Genomic DNA, 22538 nt, shown 5'->3' with positions numbered 1-22538 from the left:
AAATGCATTTCGGCGCATTCCAGTGTTCAAGTTTGGTGAACTGTGTTACCAGTGATCACAGGTACTTCACAAGTGACCTTTTTAGGTAAAGGTGGAGCAACATATATTTTAAGCTCTCGCGTGTGAGAAAAACACACTCAGGTTACGTGGTAATATAGATGTAAAACTATGACGTGGTCATAATTAAAATTGTAATAGCAATAATTTTAAACTTTCATAGGCAAACAAGCCAAATACCATCATGGCGTCATCAAAGGCATCAGCTATCTGACTATCGTTCATTCCGATATCATCGTCTATCGCTCAAAACCTATTGCACAATTCTGTTTTGTACAGTAATAACAAAAGCACCAATAACGATGCTAGCGCATTAAAATCCATTTGTGAATAAAAGACACTTTAGTGCATGATATCATATCAAGTTGCTGCCCATTTATGCAGTGGTTCGCATAGACATTTCATACAGTATTCTCAAACGTGTAATGCACCCATGGCATTACACTCCGAGCAATGCCATAGAAGAACCATTTTTGGTTCCCCAAAGAACCATAACAAACCTCAAATGTCATGACTGGCCAATCAGATTCCAATGAGTCGTGTTATAAATTTCATTACAATCTATATAAGTGCGCATAATTATTTTGCAAATGCATCAGGTGTCAGCACACACCAGAAGAGTCCAAGATGTTTTTGTGATATTTCAGAACACAGCAGGACGATTGCCAGGTGCAGATTGTGTGGGCACTGATTTTGTGTATATGTGATTTGTTTACTAGACCCCTCTGTTGTTTGACTGTTGTTGTCAGTCCAGCCCTGTCATTGAGGGTGTGTACTGCTAACTTAGCATGACAGCCAGCCATCCCTTGTAAACACAGGAGCCAGCTGGACGTGTTTGTGTGCGGTACAAACATATTTGCTCAAGTGTTTGTCCTAAATCTTTCTCCTTGCATCTATGTATATCCACTAGTTGAATTACTCTTACAGATGAGTCACTTCTGATAAAATGCATAAACGTAAATGGTGAAAAAGTAGTTGCAATAACTTAAGTAACTGTGATATTCAATACCATTATAAGTTTTCCATGGTGCACCAGCCAGATTATCCAAATAAGAAGCAGTGGGGCGTTTTTATTTTATTCTTATTTATTTTTATACTCCAATGTGTTTTAAAAGGAAAACTCTTTCTTTTGCTTGCATCATGAGGAAATATACACGAGTGGGTGTACGTGGTCCGGTTGGAAAAACACATGAAAGATTGATCAGGAAGGGTTTAGACGTACACAGCAGGTGTGCCGGGTGGCTGGAAGTGTTGGCTTGGGTTTTAATGTGTGAAAGCTACAACTGACACTTCATGAATCATATTATATGAACGATATAACAAACGGGAGAGAAGCTGTCTGATTCATGACGTTACGGTATATGAGTCCTTAGATGGTCAGCAGAGGCCCTATTAGATATTGATGTATAGTTAATGAGTCAGGATGTTCATCTGATGCGTTCAAGGTTGCAAACAATATTTGTTTTTCTAAAGAAAGGCAGATTTATGTTTATTTATATGGCGGGATGTTTCATTTCCATGCCGTACTGGACCCGTGTTGGCGCCCATCACATGATTTGTGTTTGACGGGAAGGGCTCTGTTCTCTCACAATCTGACAGCTGTGCTCTCTCGGCTTTGTGTTGGTCGCTTGGCTTCTATTTTTATTGTGTCACATTAGGTTTATACATGAGACTGCAAAAAATGCACGAGGGATGTATTTTGGAGTTTTTAGGCTGTTCTAGGCTCAGTGGTTGCTAGGTGATTTCTAGAATATAGCTAGGCTATGTGGTTTCTAAGGTGGTGCTTGGTGATTTCTAGGGCGTTGCTATGTGATTTTTGGTGATGGTAGGTGATTTCTAAGGCGTGGCTAGGTGATTTCGAGGGTGTTGCTATGTGGTTTCTAAGGTGTTGCTAGGTGATTTCTAGGGCATTGCTATGTGGTTTCTAAGGTGTTGTTAGGTGATTTCTAAGGCGTGGCTAGGTGATTTCGAGGGTGTTGCTATGTGGTTTCTAAGGTGTTGTTAGGTGATTTCTAGGAGGCTGTTTACACTTGGCATTAACATGCGTTTTCGTCGATCGGATCATAAGTGGACGACGTTAATGCCAGGTGCAAACGGTGTTCAAAACGTTTTGAGCTCGTCCACTTTCAACCACTTTCAACCACATCCAGAGGTAGTCGAAACCACTTTCGATCGGATCGCTTTGGAGTTGCGGAACGCACATGTGGTTGAATGCGTTCGAACAGCCACACGCGACCGCCTTTTCTCCGCCCATTTATCTAATCTTTGGTATTAAACACAAGTTTTACGTCTTTTTTGACTTCTGGCGTGAACATACGGTGAACAGCGCTATTTTTAGCCTTTCACTGATACAACTAAAGCGGCTGATCTCCGTAGTTTCGTTTTGAAAGCGTGTGAAAGTTGCACGATCCTATTTCATCAATTGCGCTGAAAATTCAGAGAAAGCTCTTACATACACACGTACAAAACTCTGTGCAGCATGTTTACTAGCTAAACAAGCAGTGGACTCCGACATAATATTACTTTGCGTCCATATAAACTCATAATTACTCTTGCTCGGGTTTGAATGACAGCAGAGAGACTCGCCCACCGTCTAACAGACCACCCCCTCACAGTATTCAGCACAGAAGCGGTCGAAAGTGGACAAAAGAGAGGGATTTAAATACCAGGTGTAAACGTAATGTGTCTCTCTACACTTGTGATCCAATCGATGAAAACACATCTTAATACCAAGTGTAAACAGCCCCTAGGGCATTGCTTGGTGATTTCTAGGGTGTTGCTATGTAATTTCTGAGGTGTTGCTAGGTGATTTCTAGGATGTTGCCATGTGGTTTCTAAGGTGTTGCTTGGTGATTTCTAGGGCATTGGTTGTTGATTTCTAGGGTGTTGCTATGTAATTTCTAAGGTGTTGTAAGGTAATTTCTAGGGCATTGCTAGGTGATTTCTAGGGTGTTGGCAGGTGATTTCTAGGGTGTTGCTATGTGGTTTCTAAGGTGTTGCTAGATGAAGTCTAGGGCGTTGCTAAGTGATTTCTAGGGCGTTGCTATGTGGTTTCTAAGGTGTTACTTGGTAATTTCTGGGGCATTACTTGGTGATTTCTTGGGTGTTGCTATGTAATTTCTAAGGTGTTGTTAGGTGATTTCTAGTGTATTGCTAGGTTATTTTTAGGGTGTTGCCAGGTGATTTCTAGGGTGTTGCTATGTAATTTCTGAGGTGCTGCTAGGTGACTTCTAGGGTGTTGCCATGTGGTTTCTAAGGGCATTGGTTGGTGATTTCTATGGTGTTGGCAGGTGATTTCTAGGGTGTTGCTATGTGGTTTCTAAGGTGTTGCTAGGTGAACTCTAGGGTGTTGCTAAGTGATTTCTAGGGCATTGCTATGTAGTTTCTAAGGTGTTACTTGGTAATTTCTGGGGCATTACTTGGTGATTTCTAGGGTGTTGCTATGTGGTTTTTAAGGTGTTGCTTGGTGATTTCTAGGACATTGCTTGGTGATTTCTAGGGTGTTGCCATGTGATTTCTAGGGAGTTGCTATGTGGTTTCTAAGGTGTTGCTTGGTGTTTCTAAGGTGTTGCTTGGTGATTTCTAGGGTGTTGTTATATGATTTTTTAAGGTGTTGTTTGGTGATTTCTAGGACATTGCTAGTTGATTTCTAGGGAGTTTTTATGTGGTTTCTAAGGTGTTGCTTGGTGATTTCTAGGGAGTTGCTATGTGGTTTCTAAGGTGTTGCTTGGTGATTTTGGGGCATTACTTGGTGATGTCTAGGGTGTTGCTATGTGGTTTTTAAGGTGTTGCTTGGTGATTTCTACGGCATTGCTTAGTGATTTCTAGGATCTTGCTATGTGGTTTCTATGGTGTTGCTAGGTGAACTCTAGGGCATTGCTAAGTGATTTCTAGGGCGTTGCTATGTGGTTTCTAAGGTGTTACTTGGTAATTTCTAGGGCATTACTTGGTGATGTCTAGGGTGTTGCTATGTGGTTTTTAAGGTGTTACTTGGTGATTTCTAGGACATTGCTAAGTGATTTCTAGGGTGTTGCTATGTGGTTTCTATGGAGTTTCTATGTGGTTTCTAAGGTGTTGCTTGGTGATTTCTAGGGTGTTGTTATTTGATTTTTTAAGGTGTTGCTTGGTGATTTCTAGGACATTGCTAGTTGATTTCTAAGGTGTTGCCATCTGATTTCTAGGGAGTTTCTATGTGGTTTCTAAGGTGTTGTTTGGTGATTTCTAGGGTGTTGTTATATGATTTTTTTAAGGTGTTGCTTTGTGATTTCTAGGGAGTTCCTATGTGGTTTCTAAGGTGTTACTTGGTAATTTCTGGGGCATTACTTGGTGATTTCTAGTGTGTTGCTATGTGGTTTTTAAGGTGTTGCTATGTGATTTCTATGGTGTTGCCAGGTGATTTCTAGGGAGTTTCTATGTGGTTTCTAAGGTGTTGCTTTGTGATTTCTAGGGTGTTGCTATATGATTTTTTAAGGTGTTGCTTGGTGATTTGTAGGGTGTTGTTATATGATTTTTTGAAGGTGTTGCTTTGTGATTTCTAGGGAGTTGCTATGTGGTTTCTAAGGTGTTGCTTGGTGATTTCTAGGGTGTTGCTATGTGGTTTCTAAGGTGTTACTTGGTAATTTCTGGGGCATTACTTGGTGATTTCTAGTGTGTTGCTATGTGGTTTTTAAGGTGTTGCTTGGTGATTTCTAGGGTGTTGCTATGTGGTTTCTAAGGTGTTACTTGGTAATTTCTGGGGCATTACTTGGTGATTTCTAGTGTGTTGCTATGTGGTTTTTAAGGTGTTGCTTGGTGATTTCTAGGGTGTTGCTATGTGGTTTGCTAAGTTGTTGCTAGGTGATTTCTATGGTGTTGCCAGGTGATTTCTAGGGTGTTGCTATATGATTTTTTAAGGTGTTGCTTGGTGATTTCTAGGGTGTTGTTATATGATTTTTTTAAGGTGTTGCTTTGTGATTTCTAGGGAGTTCCTATGTGGTTTCTAAGGTGTTACTTGGTAATTTCTGGGGCATTACTTGGTGATTTCTAGTGTGTTGCTATGTGGTTTTTAAGGTGTTGCTATGTGATTTCTATGGTGTTGCCAGGTGATTTCTAGGGAGTTTCTATGTGGTTTCTAAGGTGTTGCTTTGTGATTTCTAGGGTGTTGCTATATGATTTTTTAAGGTGTTGCTTGGTGATTTGTAGGGTGTTGTTATATGATTTTTTTAAGGTGTTGCTTTGTGATTTCTAGGGAGTTGCTATGTGGTTTCTAAGGTGTTGCTTGCAGTGGCGGTCCTGGCTAGATTTACGCCCTGGGCGAACCATCCCTTGGCCGCCCCCAGAAAAAAAAGAATTACCCCCAAATCCCGCCACCAACATGTATTATTTTATTATTTATAATCTTAAATACAAAAAGGTAACAAGAACAGAGAAAAACAAGATAAATAAATGTAATACAGTACACACACACACACACACACCGCATCAGACTCCACAACCATGTCTGACACCTCATTTTTGCCAGTGGGTGCTCTAACTCCAAAATATTTCAGAAGTGCCCCTGAATTTACAATTAAGATACAATATGTAAGTTAGATACACTTACATCACACATGCATCAGTTACCCAATGAAAATGACCATAACACACATTTTGTTAGTTTATAGGATGTTAACAAATGCTAAGCATACACTACAAATTATTTAAAAAGCTATATCACTCTGTAGCTTACAAAATGGCATGTCAATTTATATTAGAAGTTATTTAAGTTCACATATAGCGTATAGCAATAAAAAATGACACAGTCAGGAGGTCTGTGTGAGTTTGCACTTGTTGTGTTGCAAACACAAACTAGACTGTGTGTTGCCTATGGGTGAATTTAGTTGCATGACATATGTGCCTCAATTCTAATAGTTGCTAGTTCAGCAAAACTAAAACAAACAAAAAAAAAAACAGTCGTATTCTGTGGCTAATAGCAACATATTAGCAAGAGGGCGAGGCTAATATAAATAACGTTAGCTTATTTCCTACTGTCACTCACGTCGTCACTAATAGAAATTTCTGCATACCATTATCTTTTGCCCATTTTTCCTCATCTTCTTTTCTTCTTTTTCTGATCTGGGCAACTGATGGCTTCTTTTGTCTTTAATTTGATCCATGGCATGATGATGATGAAGCCTCGACATCATTAACTTTGCATTGTTACATTTTGCCAACAACAACGTCCGTTCGCCCGTCAATCAACCGGTGTCACGTGACGTGAGTCACGTAGATGACTCTAAAGATTTTTTTTTCACAAAATCCAATTGATAACATGTTCGTAGGTATATGGGTCTATGTTAATTTTAGGAATGAAAAATAAAATTTATTTGGAAGCAGACGCAGCAGTTTGTGTTGTGTGGCCTCTGGCCTGGGATCAGTCTATCCCTCGCTCGCCCCCCTTAAGGACTTGCAGTCGCAAGTTGTTTCCCCGCCCCTTTCTCCCGTGCCTCTTCTGACACGCACACAACCTGTGTATGACTCTCAGCACTAACTTGACATGGAAATGAGCGTTTGTCTAAAAAAACGCTTTGATGTATTTTTTTTTTTTTAAGTGCGCTCGTGCGCCCTCACATAGATTGCGCCCTGGGCGTTCGCCCACATTGCCCATAGCAAAAACCGGCCCTGGTTGCTTGGTGATTTCTAGGGTGTTGCTATGTGGTTTCTAAGGTGTTACTTGGTAATTTCTGGGGCATTACTTGGTGATTTCTAGTGTGTTGCTATGTGGTTTTTAAGGTGTTGCTTGGTGATTTCTAGGGTGTTGCTATGTGGTTTGCTAAGGTGTTGCTAGGTGATTTCTAGGGTGGTGTTATATGATTTTTGAAGGTGTTGCTTTGTGATTTCTAGGGAGTTGCTATGTGGTTTCTAAGGTGTTGCTTGGTGATTTCTAGGGTGTTGCTATGTGGTTTCTAAGGTGTTACTTGGTAATTTCTGGGGCATTACTTGGTGATTTCTAGTGTGTTGCTATGTGGTTTTTAAGGTGTTGCTTGGTGATTTCTAGGGTGTTGCTATGTGGTTTGCTAAGTTGTTGCTAGGTGATTTCTATGGTGTTGCCAGGTGATTTCTAGGGTGTTGCTATATGATTTTTTAAGGTGTTGCTTGGTGATTTCTAGGGTGTTGTTATATGATTTTTTTTAAGGTGTTGCTTTGTGATTTCTAGGGAGTTCCTATGTGGTTTCTAAGGTGTTACTTGGTAATTTCTGGGGCATTACTTGGTGATTTCTAGTGTGTTGCTATGTGGTTTTTAAGGTGTTGCTATGTGATTTCTATGGTGTTGCCAGGTGATTTCTAGGGAGTTTCTATGTGGTTTCTAAGGTGTTGCTTTGTGATTTCTAGGGTGTTGCTATATGATTTTTTAAGGTGTTGCTTGGTGATTTGTAGGGTGTTGTTATATGATTTTTTTAAGGTGTTGCTTTGTGATTTCTAGGGAGTTGCTATGTGGTTTCTAAGGTGTTGCTTGGTGATTTCTAGGGTGTTGCTATGTGGTTTCTAAGGTGTTACTTGGTAATTTCTGGGGCATTACTTGGTGATTTCTAGTGTGTTGCTATGTGGTTTTTAAGGTGTTGCTTGGTGATTTCTAGGGTGTTGCTATGTGGTTTGCTAAGGTGTTGCTAGGTGATTTCTAGGGTGGTGTTATATGATTTTTGAAGGTGTTGCTTTGTGATTTCTAGGGAGTTGCTATGTGGTTTCTAAGGTGTTGCTTGGTGATTTCTAGGGTGTTGCTATGTGGTTTCTAAGGTGTTACTTGGTAATTTCTGGGGCATTACTTGGTGATTTCTAGTGTGTTGCTATGTGGTTTTTAAGGTGTTGCTTGGTGATTTCTAGGGTGTTGCTATGTGGTTTGCTAAGTTGTTGCTAGGTGATTTCTATGGTGTTGCCAGGTGATTTCTAGGGTGTTGCTATATGATTTTTTAAGGTGTTGCTTGGTGATTTCTAGGGTGTTGTTATATGATTTTTTTTAAGGTGTTGCTTTGTGATTTCTAGGGCGTTGCTATGTGGTTTCTAAGGTGTTACTTGGTAATTTCTGGGACATTACTTGGTGATTTCTAATGTGTTGCTATGTGGTTTTTAAGGTGTTGCTTGGTGATTTCTAGAGCATTGCTTGGTGATTTCTAGGGTGTTGCTATGTGGTTTGCTAAGGTGTTGCTAGGTGATTTCTATGGTGTTGCCAGGTTATTTCTAGGGAGTTTCTATGTGGTTTCTAAGGTGTTGCTTTGTGATTTCTAGGGTGTTGCTATATGAGTTTTTTAAGGTGTTGCTAGGTGAGTTCTAGGGTGTTGCCAGGTGATTTCTAGGGAGTTTCTATGTGGTTTCTAAGGTGTTGCTTGGTGATTTCTAGGGTGTTGATATAAAATTTTTAAGATGTTGCTAGGTGATTTCTAGGGTGTTGCAATTTGGTTTCTAAGGTGTTGCTAGGTGAAGTCTAGGGATTGCTAGGTGATTTCTAGGGCATTGCTAGGTGATTTATAGAGAGTTGCCAGATAATTTCTAAGGCGTTGCTAACTGATTTCTAGGGCATTGCTAGGTGGATTTCTAAGGTTTCTATGTGATTTCTAAGCCGTTGCTTGATGATTTCTAGGTTGTTGCTAGGTGATTTCTAATCTAGGGTGCTGCTAGGTGATTTCTAAGGCCCTGTTTACACGTACATGGTTATTTTGAAAAACTGAGACATTTCCCTTCGTTTGCACGCAAACAGAGAACTGGCCTCTGAAAGCGATTATTTTTAAAAACTCCAGCCAGAGTGGAAACCCGTAACAGTTTATGTAATTTTGAGTAATTTATGTCCGCAGTACAAATGTTGCAGGACATGTTATGTATTGTGCTTTAGAAATTTTTTTAAACCCAAAGTAAAATAAAAAGTACTGAAGTTTAGCTTTTACTGTTTAGCTTTAGTATTTCACTAAGGATAGAATGATTGGACACTTGAAACTTGTATAATGTGTTTAAATGATTATCATTACCTCTAAACATCCTCATGTGATTGTCGTTTAGGATCTCACGGGCTACTGTAGTGCTGCTGTCAGATCCTTGCTTCCAGCTTCGGTCCATCCAGTATCTTCTCGGAGAAGGAGAATCTGGAGCCACGAGCACTGAAAGCAAGCACTTTTCTCTGCACACATGTAAGTGTTATCAATTGCAACACTCTTAAAATAGATACAAATACAAACCTCATGCTGTGAAGTGATGTTATACAGCACCTAATGTTGATTGAAGTTTGGTCTGCAATTGCATTTATTGCAGCTTTTTCTTTGGGCAACAAAAGCTTTACCTGGAAAGCCACCAACCTGCAGAATTCAGTTGTAAACAAACATTTATTTTTATTTTTAATGTAATCCTGGAGACCTTGTTTGTTTGTTTGTTTAGTTAAGTTGTATTTGGTTAGGTCTGAAGCAAGTAAGGTCATCCCAGAGCAGCATTTAGAGTTTAAACATCCTCCCTCTTCCTCAGAATAGCTTACTGTATCCAGTGATGTGAATGTTATTGTGGATCCTAAAATAGGATGCTTATTCATAGCATCAGCTCTTATTTCATTTACTAAGAATAAATCTATGCAATGATTTGAATGAATGATAATTATGTAATTGGATGTATTTTTATATCGTCGCAATTGACTTCTTTCTCAAGATTCAAGATTTTTATTTGTCACATACACTCACTTAAAGGATTATTAGGAACACCATACTAATACTGTGTTTGACCCCCTTTCGCCTTCAGAACTGCCTTATCTACGTGGCATTGATTCAACAAGGTGCTGAAAGCATTCTTTAGAAATGTTGGCCCATATTGATAGGATAGCATCTTGCAGTTGATGGAGATTTGTGGGATACACATCCAGGACACAAAGCTCCCGTTCCACCACATCCCAAAGATGCTCTATTGGGTTGAGATCTGGTGACTGTGGGGGCCATTTTAGTACTGTGAACTCATTGTCATGTTCAAGAAACCAATTTGAAATGATTCGAGCTTTGTGACATGGTGCATTATCCTGCTGAAAGTAGCCATCAGGGGATGTGTACATGGTGGTCATAAAGGGATGGACATGGTCAGAAACAATGCTCAGGTAGGCCGTGGCATCTAAACGATGCCCAATTGGCACTAAGGGGCCTAAAGTGTGCCAAGAAAACATCCCCCACACCATTACACTAATGAGAAATTGAACAGGTGTTCCTAATAATCCTTTAGGTGAGTGTACGTAGTTATGCATGCATACTAGGCATATACAGTACAATCTAGTGAAATGTAAATCTGGTATACACTGTAATCTGTGCAACCAAACAATTTAGAAAATATATATAATATAGGTACACTAAAGTTAAAGTGACACCATGTAATTTTTCAACCTTCATAATACATTTTCAAGACCCTTGTGATAATACATCGACTTTAAATAGGTTGAATGACATGTCTACCATAGCCTGACGGGGTCTGTATCACTTTTACTCGTATTTTAAAACTTAGGGTTTCTGGTAGTAACCAGAGCACAAAAAAAACTACAAAATTCGACTGCTTTACGGCATACGTCACTTCCTCCACACAATTTGTTTTTAACGTGAATTTTGCTGGAGGCTACTTAAGGAGTGTAGAGAGCAGTTTCTATTATGTGACTCTGTGGCACAGTCTTTAATGTCACGGACCTATGACACGGGCGACCCGGGTTCGATTCCCCTTTAAAGCAATTTTTTATATAAACTGTTGATTCATACATAAATGCGATGTTCTTTATAAATTACGGCGATTATATTGCACATAGTTCCCTGTATTCAGATGCTGTGTCCACGTATTTACCTTTCTTTTACTGTGTCTATGATATTTACATACAATCCATGTTGCTATAGCACTCAAACTTGGTCACAGTGTAAAACCAAACCCTATTCATTCACCAATCAGATCCGAGCGTTTCTCTCTTCTCTCTTCCTCATTTGCTGCGTTCCGCTGTCACTCGCGTGACGTATTACAAAGCGGCAGACCTAAACGCATCGGTTTACTTGGATTTGGAGCGATTTTCACACAAAAAAGAGGAAAAACGAGCGCCATTGCGGAAAATCCTGGTGGCGAGGCAGAGAGAGAGGATGCAACAATATTTGTTTGGAAAAAGGCAAGGAAATACGTCTGGTCGTTTCTGAATTGGAAGGCTGCAGCCTCCGGAGGTCAAATATGCAGGCTGCACACGTCATCAAGCCTGGGTTATTAAGGTAAACTGAGCATTACATTCGCAAGTCATAAGCATACTGCAACAATTTACGATTAACTAAGTATAATAGTCAACTTTGTAATTGTTAATATTGTGAAATAAGACAGTCTTGATGACGTATACAGCTTAGAAATAAGACATCCGGAGGCTGCAACCTTCAGATTGAGAAATGGCTTCTGCCACGACGAGTTCCTCATCAGAAAGTTGTAACATGACTGCGTTTCTCTCTGTTGTCTCAAAATGTTGATCGTTTAGCGTTTTAAATGTTTAGTTTTTAGTTTAGTTTTAAGGTTGGCCAGTTCCTTTCCTTTGCGACAGTGCTGCGGCGCTTGTGGGCTCTAGGGGCGCTAGAAGTGAAAAATACGTGTCTAGCACCCCCTAGTGGCCAAAAAGTTTCATGGTGTCCCTTTAAGGCAAAACAATAAAGAATCAAAATTAAAATTAGAGACTCCTCACACGAATTTTGCATATATTAATGAATCGCAGTTCTGTATTACGCAAATTACAAATTTATTTAGATCTCTCCCGTCTATACTGCAGTGCTAATCGATTCCTCCTTAACTATACAGACCATCCATCTGAATCTACCAGCACTGCTGTACTGTAAGATGCCTTGATTAATTATTAACACTAAGTGGATGCATTTTCATCCTCACTTTGGCCACACATCTAAACTGCTCCACTTAGAGCGAGAGCCGGGCATGATGGGAGGTCTTCAAACATCTAAGAACATCAGTGAGAATTAGTTTACTTTCTGTTTTGCAGGGAACTCCTAAAATAACCCATAACATCCAAAAAGTTTCCTTTAACACATGTTTTAGACCCAGTAGTGGTATACTCGTGGTATACCATGCTAAAATTATTGTAGTTGCATAACTTATTAATTATGGACCACAAGAGTCATGCAAAATGTAATAAAGAACTTCAATATTTAATAACTACCTGGACAATAAAAAATAGCAATTAATACATTTTTTTAAAAAATTCATTAATTAATCTATAAATAAATAAAGTTACAAAAAAATATCATTATGTAACATTTTATTAGGCAATAAAAAGTGAGATTATAAAAATAGTGTAGAAATGAAATATTAATCCATTAATAAATAGTTAATTAATATAACAATTTACAAAAACAACATAACACACTCAATAAGTTCATCATTTTAAATTGCATTTATAAATTCTTAATTAAATAATGGAAATAATTTCTACGTTATTTTTATAATCTCACTTTTTATTGACTAATAAAATGTTACATAATGATTTTTTTGTAACTTTGTCTATTTATTTATAGATTAATTAATGATTTTTTAAACAAATGTATTAATTGCTATTTTTATTGTCCAGGTAGTTATTAAATATTGAAGTTCTTTATTACATTTTGCATGACTCTTGTGGTCCTCCATAATTAATTGTTTAGATGCAAATCACACTTAGTGCGTCTAACATGTTTTCTTGTAAATTAGCATTTTTTTATTAAAACCCTTAATGGATTCTGCCAACAAAGCCGTGTTTCTGAATGGCCTGAGGATGGGATTAAGCGGATTTAAAGCAAAAGTATTTAATGAGCGTACAGTATAATATGTGACGAGAGCATTTGGTTAATATCTTTATTTTATTTTTGACGCAGGTGGCATTTAGTGGCTTTTTAAAAAAACGATACATAAACATAATATTATGCACCTGTTGCTGCATTTATACACTCTCAGAAATAAAAGGTACAAAAGTTGTCACTGGGACAGTACCCTTTCAAAAAGGTACACCTTTGTACCCAAAGAGTGCATATTAGTACTTTGAACTGCCAAAATGTACCTTTAAAGGAACATATTTGTACCTAAATGGTACATATTAGGACCTTTTTTAAAGGGTACTGCCCCAGTGACAGCTTCATACCTTTATTTTTGACAGTGTATAATGTATGTGCAGACAAACATGTGGGAGCTTTTACGTACGTTTAAACCCAAGCAGTCCTTTACTTTTATATGTATTAAAACCATTTTTTTTAATAAGAATGTGACACTCAGAATCAGAACCCAGAAAGGTGTGTAAAGGTCCCCACCTCTGCGAATTAACTGGTCGTAGGTAAATAGAAATTAAACCTAAATGTTTGTCATATGCAACACTGACATCTTTACCTCTCGTGTAAAACCCATTATTTTTACTCCGAAGCACATTCTACTCAGCCATGAAGAACGGCATGTTGTGAATCTTCAGGCTTACAAGGAAGAAGTCGGTCTCTCTTGTCGTCATGGAGACCGAGGGTCGCCATGGACACCATGTCCGGTCTTGGTTCCTGTTGGTCTCTCCGAGCCCCCACCGCCATCCATTGTTTTTTCATCAGTAAACTGGGTCATCGGTATGAGAGTCTGAGTGGAGATTCATTGGCAATTGTCCTTGGGTCTTTTTCAACCTGTTGCTGAAAGACCCAGGAGACGCATAGCAACATCTGAACCGAGATCAGCCTGGCATGATAACCCATTTGAAAAGGGACATTTGTAGCCACAGGACGACTTTTTTTTAGGAAGCTCGAATTAGATGTATTGGGGTTGCATTCGTTTTGGAGTTAAAAGAGAGACGGTTTTTCAATATAGTGTCCTAGATTTCTACTCGTACCGTTTTAACGCTGTGCACATTTTCTGTATGCATTTATTGCCCAAATATACACACAGGATATAAGATATGCACAAATGCATTGTATATAACACAAATTTTTTCACTTATTCTTTGCTTCCCAAACTTGAAGGGACAGCTCCCCTAGAGGTAAATATTAGTATTTCACCGTTTTGGAATCCATTCAGATGATCTCCGGGTCTGGCAGTACCACTTTTAGCATAGCTTAGCACAATCCATTGAATCTGATAAGACCATTTAGCATCGTGCTCAAAAAGAACCAAAGAGTTGCGATATTTTTGTTGCTATTAAAAGTTACTAAGGGACTATTTTCGGTCTATTAATATCATTGCGCCTCCTGCAGCAAAGTCCTTATTACGCCGGAATGAGAGTATAGTTCCTAGCCATATCTGACTAGACAATCGCAACTTTTAATTTTCTGTCGGTCTTAGTACACAATTTAACTACAGAAGAGTCAAGTTTTAAATAGGAAAAATATCAAAACTCTTTGGTTATTTTTGAGCATGATGCTAATGGTCTAATCAGATTCAATGGATTATGCTAAGCTATGCTGAAAGTGGTACCGCTAGACCCGGTGATCGGCTGAATGTATTCCAAAATGGTAAAAATCAAATATTTAACCCTAGGGGAGCTGGAAAATTAGTAAATTTAAAAAAGTGGAGTGTTCCTTTAACACAATTTTATTTGAAGTCAAAGGTACAGGGTTTTTAGTTGCATCTAGTGGTGAGATTGTGAATTGCAACTAATCTCAATTTCGAAACGCAGTGATAAGTTATGCTAGCTGCCTCAGAACAAACATGTCGTTGTTGTCTGATACAACATAGGGATGAAACGCAGTCTGTAAAACAGTTATCTATTTAGGGCTACTGTAGAAACATGAACACGCCTCCATGTAAGGAGACCCGCGGTGTATGTAGATAAAACGTCTCATTCTAAGGTAATAAAAACAATACAGTTTATTATGTACGGTCTTTATGCACCATGAATAAAATATAGTTTTCTATATTATATTGCATTTCTGTCAAGAGATCCTTCAAAAAGTTACACAATGCACCTTTAAAATGCAAAATAAAGATAAATTGATGACACTCCCTGGATTTAGGTCAACATTATGCATATTAAAATATATATATATTTTTACATTTATAGTTTGGTGTAGTTTTGAGGTCAAATGTGACCCAGTCAGTAAAATAAACCCAGCTAAAGTAATTTTTTGTAATTTACGTTTTTTTATAAAATCATCACAATCTAAAGAGCGTTCTGTGTCAATATAACCTTGATATCTTTAATATTGACTGAGTATGGTCATGTTAAAGACTTGCATACTACATCTGGATCTGGCATTGTTACATAATGCATATTATTTTACAGGGTTTCCAGCAGCACTTTGCAGTTTGGACGGCCCACCTAAGCTGGGAAACCCTACCGCCTTAACTAGGTCGTTAAAAAAAAATAAAAGTAAAAATTCACTGCACAAACGCCTTCAAGTGCATCTCGGAGAATAGCGCGGACGAGGGCGGCAACGTGCGCCACACGGCCGAAATGGTCCGTCACTGTCTGGAGGATGGCCAGTTGATAAAACGCGTGTCCGTGAGAACTATAAGTGGACTTATGTTTTGGGTTTATTTAAGCCTGTTATTGTATTAGTCTACAGTTCTTGCTAATTTAAAGTAAGTTAGCTGGTGATTTTGTTGTTTGAGCAACCTGCTACCTAGGTTGCATGTGCCTGTTGATTCGATATAATTGTTGAGCGCTCTTGCTCACGTTATTTATGTGCATTATTTACATGCTACAGCAGCCACACTCCTCCAAGATAATGCAATTAATAGTGGGAAATAATCAGTTTTTACAATTTTTGCGCTATCTATCATTGTTCGACAGACGTTCTACAACATCTGCTTCAGTTTGTGTTTATTAACCCTTTAGTTTCACTTCATCACGCAGCTATTCCCGTTAAAGGTAAAAACATTAAATTCATTAATAATCTAGAATGTGTTCATTATCTGTCATGGTTTCTTCAAAATTAAGTTTTATTTAGTGTTTTTTTAATAAAAATATTTTCATTTTCATTATCATGACACATACGCCCGCCCCTTTGATTGCCACGCCCCCTGGCCCCAAACCACCACAAATCCTACCACCTTAAATAATAAATTGTCTGGGGGAAACCCTGATTTTACATTTTCTAAAATAAAATATAAATGTGATCGTGCACACTATAGCCCTTTTCACACTGACATCACGAAAAATGCATCAGTGATTGTTTGATTTTTGGTTCATTCACACTGCCAATGATTTGCCAGAATCTGTGTGTGCGTTCAAACAGATACCGGAAAGATCTCGGAAAGACACTTGACGTGTTTAAGTATTTTTTTTTCTCTTTTGGTCTGAAGTTTGCTTATTATCCATTATTTCTCTCAACCACTTGCGTGCAGTTTTGTTTATGATAAGAAAGTAGCGTGTGACGCGCCGTTCTGTCATGCTGTTAGATGGATAGTGACGAGCTCCCTGATCTCAGCTTTAATCCAGTTTGCAGAAACCGGGTATCTTTTGCCAATGTTACTATGTCCTCTTTCTGGGAGTGATCCCAGAACATTTAAGGATGTGTTTGCGTTCACACAGAAGCTTGCCTGCCAATTTTACGGGTATTTTCTGGGACCAAAGTGCTGTGTGAATGGTGACATAAACCTTAATGCGCTATTTAATTAAACATAATCTCACTCTTCCAAATTTTCTTTCCGAGTAATGCGATTTCTTTCCTCGTCTCCCTACAAAACTGCAAACACAGGGCAGGTGGCAATTAGCATTTGGAAATATGTCCAGCGCTTCATTATTTCTCATCTCTGCCAATATCAGATGTTGTGTTATTAAATCAAAACTGCTACAGACCCTCATGCTAGCAGTGTCACATCTTTGCAGTGCCACTGTTTTTCTTTTATAAATTAATGTTGGTGATGTACTTGGCCGTGATTCCTTGGATAGCAAGCCGAAGCCTGCAGGGCGCTCCAAATTGAAAAAAAATCTCTGCGCTTGTAATATATATATTTTTTTATTTGGTAGCATATTGTGTGCGAAGCTGAATGCAAGAATTTAAGTAGAAGTTGGCACGGTTGATGCTGCTGGCTTTATCTCTAAGGCCCTGCTGCCGATATTGTTATTGTGTTTGTTGTGTTCACATGCTACTGTATGTTCCTAAAAAGCAATTACTTAAACAAAATACATAATCTAGTTTGAAACATATAAATATAAATACTAATATAAGTACAGATATATTTCATATATAGATATATTTCAGAATGAAAAGATGACCATTGTTATTATGTATATAGATCAGGGACTGTACTGAACAGTATCTCATAAACCAACAGCGGACTTCTATGTACACCCACACAGCTACACTAGATATATTTTTTTAATGAACGATTCCTGCAGGCAGTTCAGATTCGGTGTGCCAGGTAGAAAAATATCTAAAAAACAGATTAATGAGAGAAGACGGACCGTAGGTGGTCCAACATTAGCACTTCAAAGGGTATGTCCGTCTTGCAATGTTCAGGCCAACCCTATGGCTTTTAATTTTGCAGGATCTAATGAAAGGTCAAATACCACAGATCCTCTTTGCTTCTTCAGACCGGTTTGGCAACAGGGCTGTCTCATTATCCCAGCGTTTCTGAAGGAGGTTTCACATAGATGCTAATGGACGTAATGACATTAAGCTATGTTCCTATCACAAGGCCGCCAATTTAAACGGCATGCGGCATTGATCAAGCCGCTTGGGTTTTGACATGGATAAGACGAAGGACTAATTAATGTCTAGATGCCCCGCTCTTATCTGAAGCATGTCAGTGTAGGGGGATCTGGAAAAACAGCAATGGAGTTTGTGTGTGTGGGCATGACCCTTAATTAAACTTTAAAGGGGTCATAGCGTGAAAATCTGACTTCCATGTTTAAGTGCTATAATTGGGTCCCCGGTGCTTCTATTAACCTAGAAAACATGAAAAAGATCAACCCAGTAACTTGGAGTAATCCATTTTTTGCAAGCATGTGAAAAATTGGATCGTTTAGATTTCACACGTTTTGTAAGGTAGGTAGCAAGGCAAATTACAATAACACTGCCCCTTAATCTGCACTATCCAACCACTGCCATTTAGTGCAGAGAAAGAGAGAGACACTTTTAAAATTGCAACAAAACACCATCATTGCGATCAGTGTTTGCATTTCATCAGCTCATTTGCATTTTAAAGGACACACCCAAAATGGCACATTTTTGCAAAATGGGAATTTTAAGATGCTATATACTGCAAAAAAATGATTTTCAAGAAAAAAATTCTTAGTATTTTTGTCTTGTTTTCAGTAAAATATCAAAAAATTCTTAAATTAAGATTTAAGTGATTTTGTGCATAAAACAAGCAAAAAATCTGCCAATGGGATAAGCAAAAAATCTTAAAAAAATTTCTTGAAATGTAGTGTATTTTTTTGCTTGTTTATGCACAAAATCACCTAAATTTGATATTTTTAGTATAAAAACTAGACTTATTTTCTTGGGTCGTTTTGCTCATCAATAAAAAGCATCTTAATTTAAGAATTTGCAGATATTTTTACTGAAAACAAGACAAAAAAACTAAGACTTTTTTTCTTGAAAATAATTTTTTGCAGTGTAATAAATTATCTGTGGTGTATTTTGAGCTTAAACTTCAAATAAGCACTTTGGGAACACCAAAGAATTATTTTACATCTTAAAAATTAATTCATAATTTGACCCCTTTAAAAAATCTATTTGTTGTCGTTTACATAGCTTTGTATTATTTCAAACTGCACTGTAAAAAATGATATTAAATCAACATATATTTTTATGTGACTTTCACTTTAACAAATTAATTTCCATTTCAACTTGTTTTTATAAGTTATGTTAAAGGGGCCATGGCACAAGACTTTTTTTAAGATGTCAAATAAATCTTTGGTGTCCCCAGAGCACATGTGTAAATTTTTAGCTCAAAATACCATATAAATAATTTAGTATAGCATGTTAAAATTGCCACTTTGTAGGTGTGTGCAAAAATGTGCCGTTTTGGGGTGTGTCCTTTAAAATCCAAATGAGCTGATGAAATTCAAACACTGATCACAATGATGGTGGTTTGTTGCAATTAAAACTCAATTGTGCTTTTCTCTGCACTAAATGGCAGTGCTGTGGTTGGATAGTGCAGATTAAGGGGTGGTATTATTATAATAAGAGCTCTTTATGACATCATAAGGGGAGACAAATTTCAAGACCCATTTTTCTTGTGCTTGCAGAGAGATGGTTTACCAAAACTAAGTTACTGGGTTGATCTTTTTCACATTTTTTTGAGTTGATAGAAGCACTGGGGACCCAATCATAGCACTTAAACATGGAAAAAGTCAGATTTTCATGCCATGGCCCCTTTAACCTATCACAAGTCAAAACTTATAGTAGTAGGTGTGTGTGATTTTCTTATGTGTTTCATGTTGTTACAAAAAGGTATAATATAAAATGTCCTGAAAATTTATTTTTAATTTATCTAGAGTGTTTTTGTGCATGCTAATGTTAAACTTTAAAATCTGAAGCATTGCTCCATTAATGAAGCATTGCTCCATTAATAAAGGCCAAACGTTTCATTAACGCTGCCTCGTATGAACGTGCCTCATAAATATTCCATGTAAATAACACTGGGGTATTCAAATTCGCAGGTGTAACGCACACCCCATCTGCTCGTGCTCCTGCGACAGATGCGGCTTATGAGCTTCTATGTAAAATCGTTGAGTACCTGATTGGTGACATTCAGTTTTAAGAGCCCCCCGAGTCCACCAGGCCCTCAACAAGTTGCAGGCATTCTCTACAAAAAACTTCAACTACACGTCTCAAAAGGGTAATATCTGGTGGCATTGCTGAAAGATTGCCACAAATGACCAATTCTTGAGTCTTGCCAGTTAAGAATAATCTGGATTATTGCAGACTCATGCAGTTAAACATTAGAGAACTGAGAACTGTATCTAGTGTATAGTACTTTTAAAGGAATAGTCTACTCATTTTCAATATTAAAATATATTATTACCTTAACTAAGAATTGTTGATACATCCCTCTATCATCTGTGTGCGTGCACGTAAGCGCTGGAGCGCGCTGCGACACTTCGATAGCATTTAGCTTAGCCCCATTCATTCAATGGTACCATTTAGAGATAAAGTTAGAAGTGACCAAACACATCAACGTTTTTCCTATTTAAGACGAGTAGTTATACGAGCAAGTTTGGTGGTACAAAATAAAACGTAGCGCTTTTCTAAGCGGATTTAAAAGAGGAACTATATTTTATGGCGTAATAGCACTTTTGGGAGTACTTCGACTCGCCTGAAAAGTCCGCTCCCCTTCTCACTCTCATAATGGGAGAGGGAGGGTGTTACTGCGCCGAGTCGAAGTACTCCCAAAAGTGCTATTACGCCATAAAATGTAGCTCCTCTTTTAAATCCGCTTAGAAAAGCGCTACGTTTTATTTTGTACCACCAAACTTGCTCGTATAACTACTCGTCTTAAATAGGAAAAACGTTGATGTGTTTGGTCACTTCTAACTTTATCTCTAAATGGTACCATTGAATGAATGGGGCTAAGCTAAATGCTATCGATGCTAGCGCTTACGTGCACGCACACAGATGATAGAGGGATGTATCAACAATTCTTAGTTAAGGTAATAACATATTTTAATATTGAAAATGAGTAGACTATTCCTTTAAAAATGTGAATTATGAGTAGTTTATGCAAAAGCAACCTTACTGTATTTAACAATCTTCAAATACAAAAAAATCACTACTATAAATGTAAAATTCTGCATAGAGGTTTTGTTTCAACTGTTTTATTTATCTGAACTTGATTTGAATGAATCAATTCACTGAAATAATCTGGATGCTAATGGTCTAATCAGATTCAATGGATTATGCTAAAATATGCTAAAAATGGTAGCGCCAGACCCAGAGATGGGCTGAATGGATTCCAAAACGGTAAAAATCAAATGTTTAACTCTAGGGGAGCTGGAAAATGAACATATTTTCAAAAAAAGTGGAGTGTCCCTTTAAAGGGCTGGTATTATGACCATTTTTACTAGATGTAATATAAGTCTTAGCTGTGCCTAGAATGTGTCTGTGAAGGTTCAGCTCAAAATACCCCACAGATCATTTGTTAGAATTGTGGCAGGGGCAAAAGAGTGCTGTTTTTATGTCTGTACCTACAGCTCCTCGCTCGTTTACCAACAGACAGTGAGCGCTTTTGGTTAAAAATAGATCTGATTCCTGTTAATACAGTAGTATCTTTAGCCGCACTACAATGTGCTAACAAACACATTTAGAAAAGCTTTTGTGTAAAATTAACCAGTCAGTGGCCGTGGACGGGGCTTTATCAGTGTGACATCACATTAACAGGAGAATCAAAACAGCATGTCTAGTGAGACTGGTTTAATGGGGATTAAAAAAGAAATAGAAGGTGGATTTGTTTCATTGTAGGGTTTATGTTCAAACACCTTGTAAAAGTGGATTTTGCATATTATGTGCCATTTAAAGCTGCAATCCGTGACTTTTGCCTTTGTATCGCCATCTCTGTTCGAAACATAAAATTGCAGGTTACTTCATGTGCTTATATACACATGGAAACATTAGGAAAAACAGTGTGATGCGACTAGACAGCTCAAAGTTATAATCATTATTCAAGGTTTACCACTGTGATTCACGGTAAGATAAGAAAACATGATTACACTGGTCTACAAGGAGAAAGCCTCGGAAATGAAAGGAGCTAAATTTGACCAGACTTGGATCAGTAATAAAGAAAAATTAAGTCCTTAGTGTTAAATGTCTCCAGTTTCCAAGATACATCTTCAGGTCAAAATTGCATCAAAATAATTAATTTTGTGTGATTATGCTCCATAACATTTCAGCAAAATGTGATATAGCAATGAAAACGGTGCCACGCCAATCATTATACATTTATCTTTTCAAATTCACTTATAGTTTTTTATGTAACATTAATGCATTTTTTATGAAAAATATCATTTCTTGGAAATGTTAAACAATGAAACTTTCACAAGCCACCAAATGTAACTGAATAACGCGTAGATCTGGCCAAGACAAATGTACTCTGCAATAAAAGACTAATACGTACAGGTATGTTATTTTCTTTATCTTAAAGTGAAGTCAAATTCATAAACTTTCAAGTGGTACCATTTTCATTGTTCTACCATCCTGTGTCGAAAAGTTGCGAGGGATCATGATCATCACACCGCCCTCCCTTGTAGGAAAATATAATAATAGATCATTATAAATCTTTATTTTGAAATACTTTTAAAACTTTAAGCCAACCAGCCCCTCTTTCAGCTGTTTTCTAATTCATCTACTCAAAATATGTCAGAATTAACACATTTTTTCTCAGAGGTTGATAATTTCCCAAAATTATTTTTCATACCTGCTCGATAAATTATTTTAATTTATTATTACCAAAAAACGTTGCAGGTTGAAACTAAAGATGCACCGATATTAAAAAAAAAATTCACGGATACTGATGCCCGATTATTCGGGATATATGCCGATAGCTTGTTGGTTTTATTTACTAGCATGAATACTCTGAAGATTAAATTTTCTGAATGTTATTCA

The 22538-nt window shown here is 37.7% G+C and overlaps 1 protein-coding gene across 1 annotated transcript in view; it reads left to right on the top strand.

Moving 5' to 3' along the window:
• rnf123 (ring finger protein 123) overlaps positions 1–22538 on the top strand; it is a 239019-nt gene that overhangs the window by 173101 nt on the left and 43380 nt on the right. The window contains exon 36 of the mRNA XM_073861959.1: positions 9064–9191. Within this exon, the coding sequence (XP_073718060.1) occupies positions 9064–9191 (128 nt within the window). The remainder of the gene's footprint in view (positions 1–9063; positions 9192–22538) is intronic.

The sequence above is a fragment of the Misgurnus anguillicaudatus genome, chromosome 23, assembly GCF_027580225.2.
Source record: "Misgurnus anguillicaudatus chromosome 23, ASM2758022v2, whole genome shotgun sequence".
NCBI classification, from domain to species: domain Eukaryota; kingdom Metazoa; phylum Chordata; class Actinopteri; order Cypriniformes; family Cobitidae; genus Misgurnus; species Misgurnus anguillicaudatus.
Note: the sequence above shows the minus strand (reverse complement) of the source record. Positions and strands in the feature narration are given on the sequence as shown.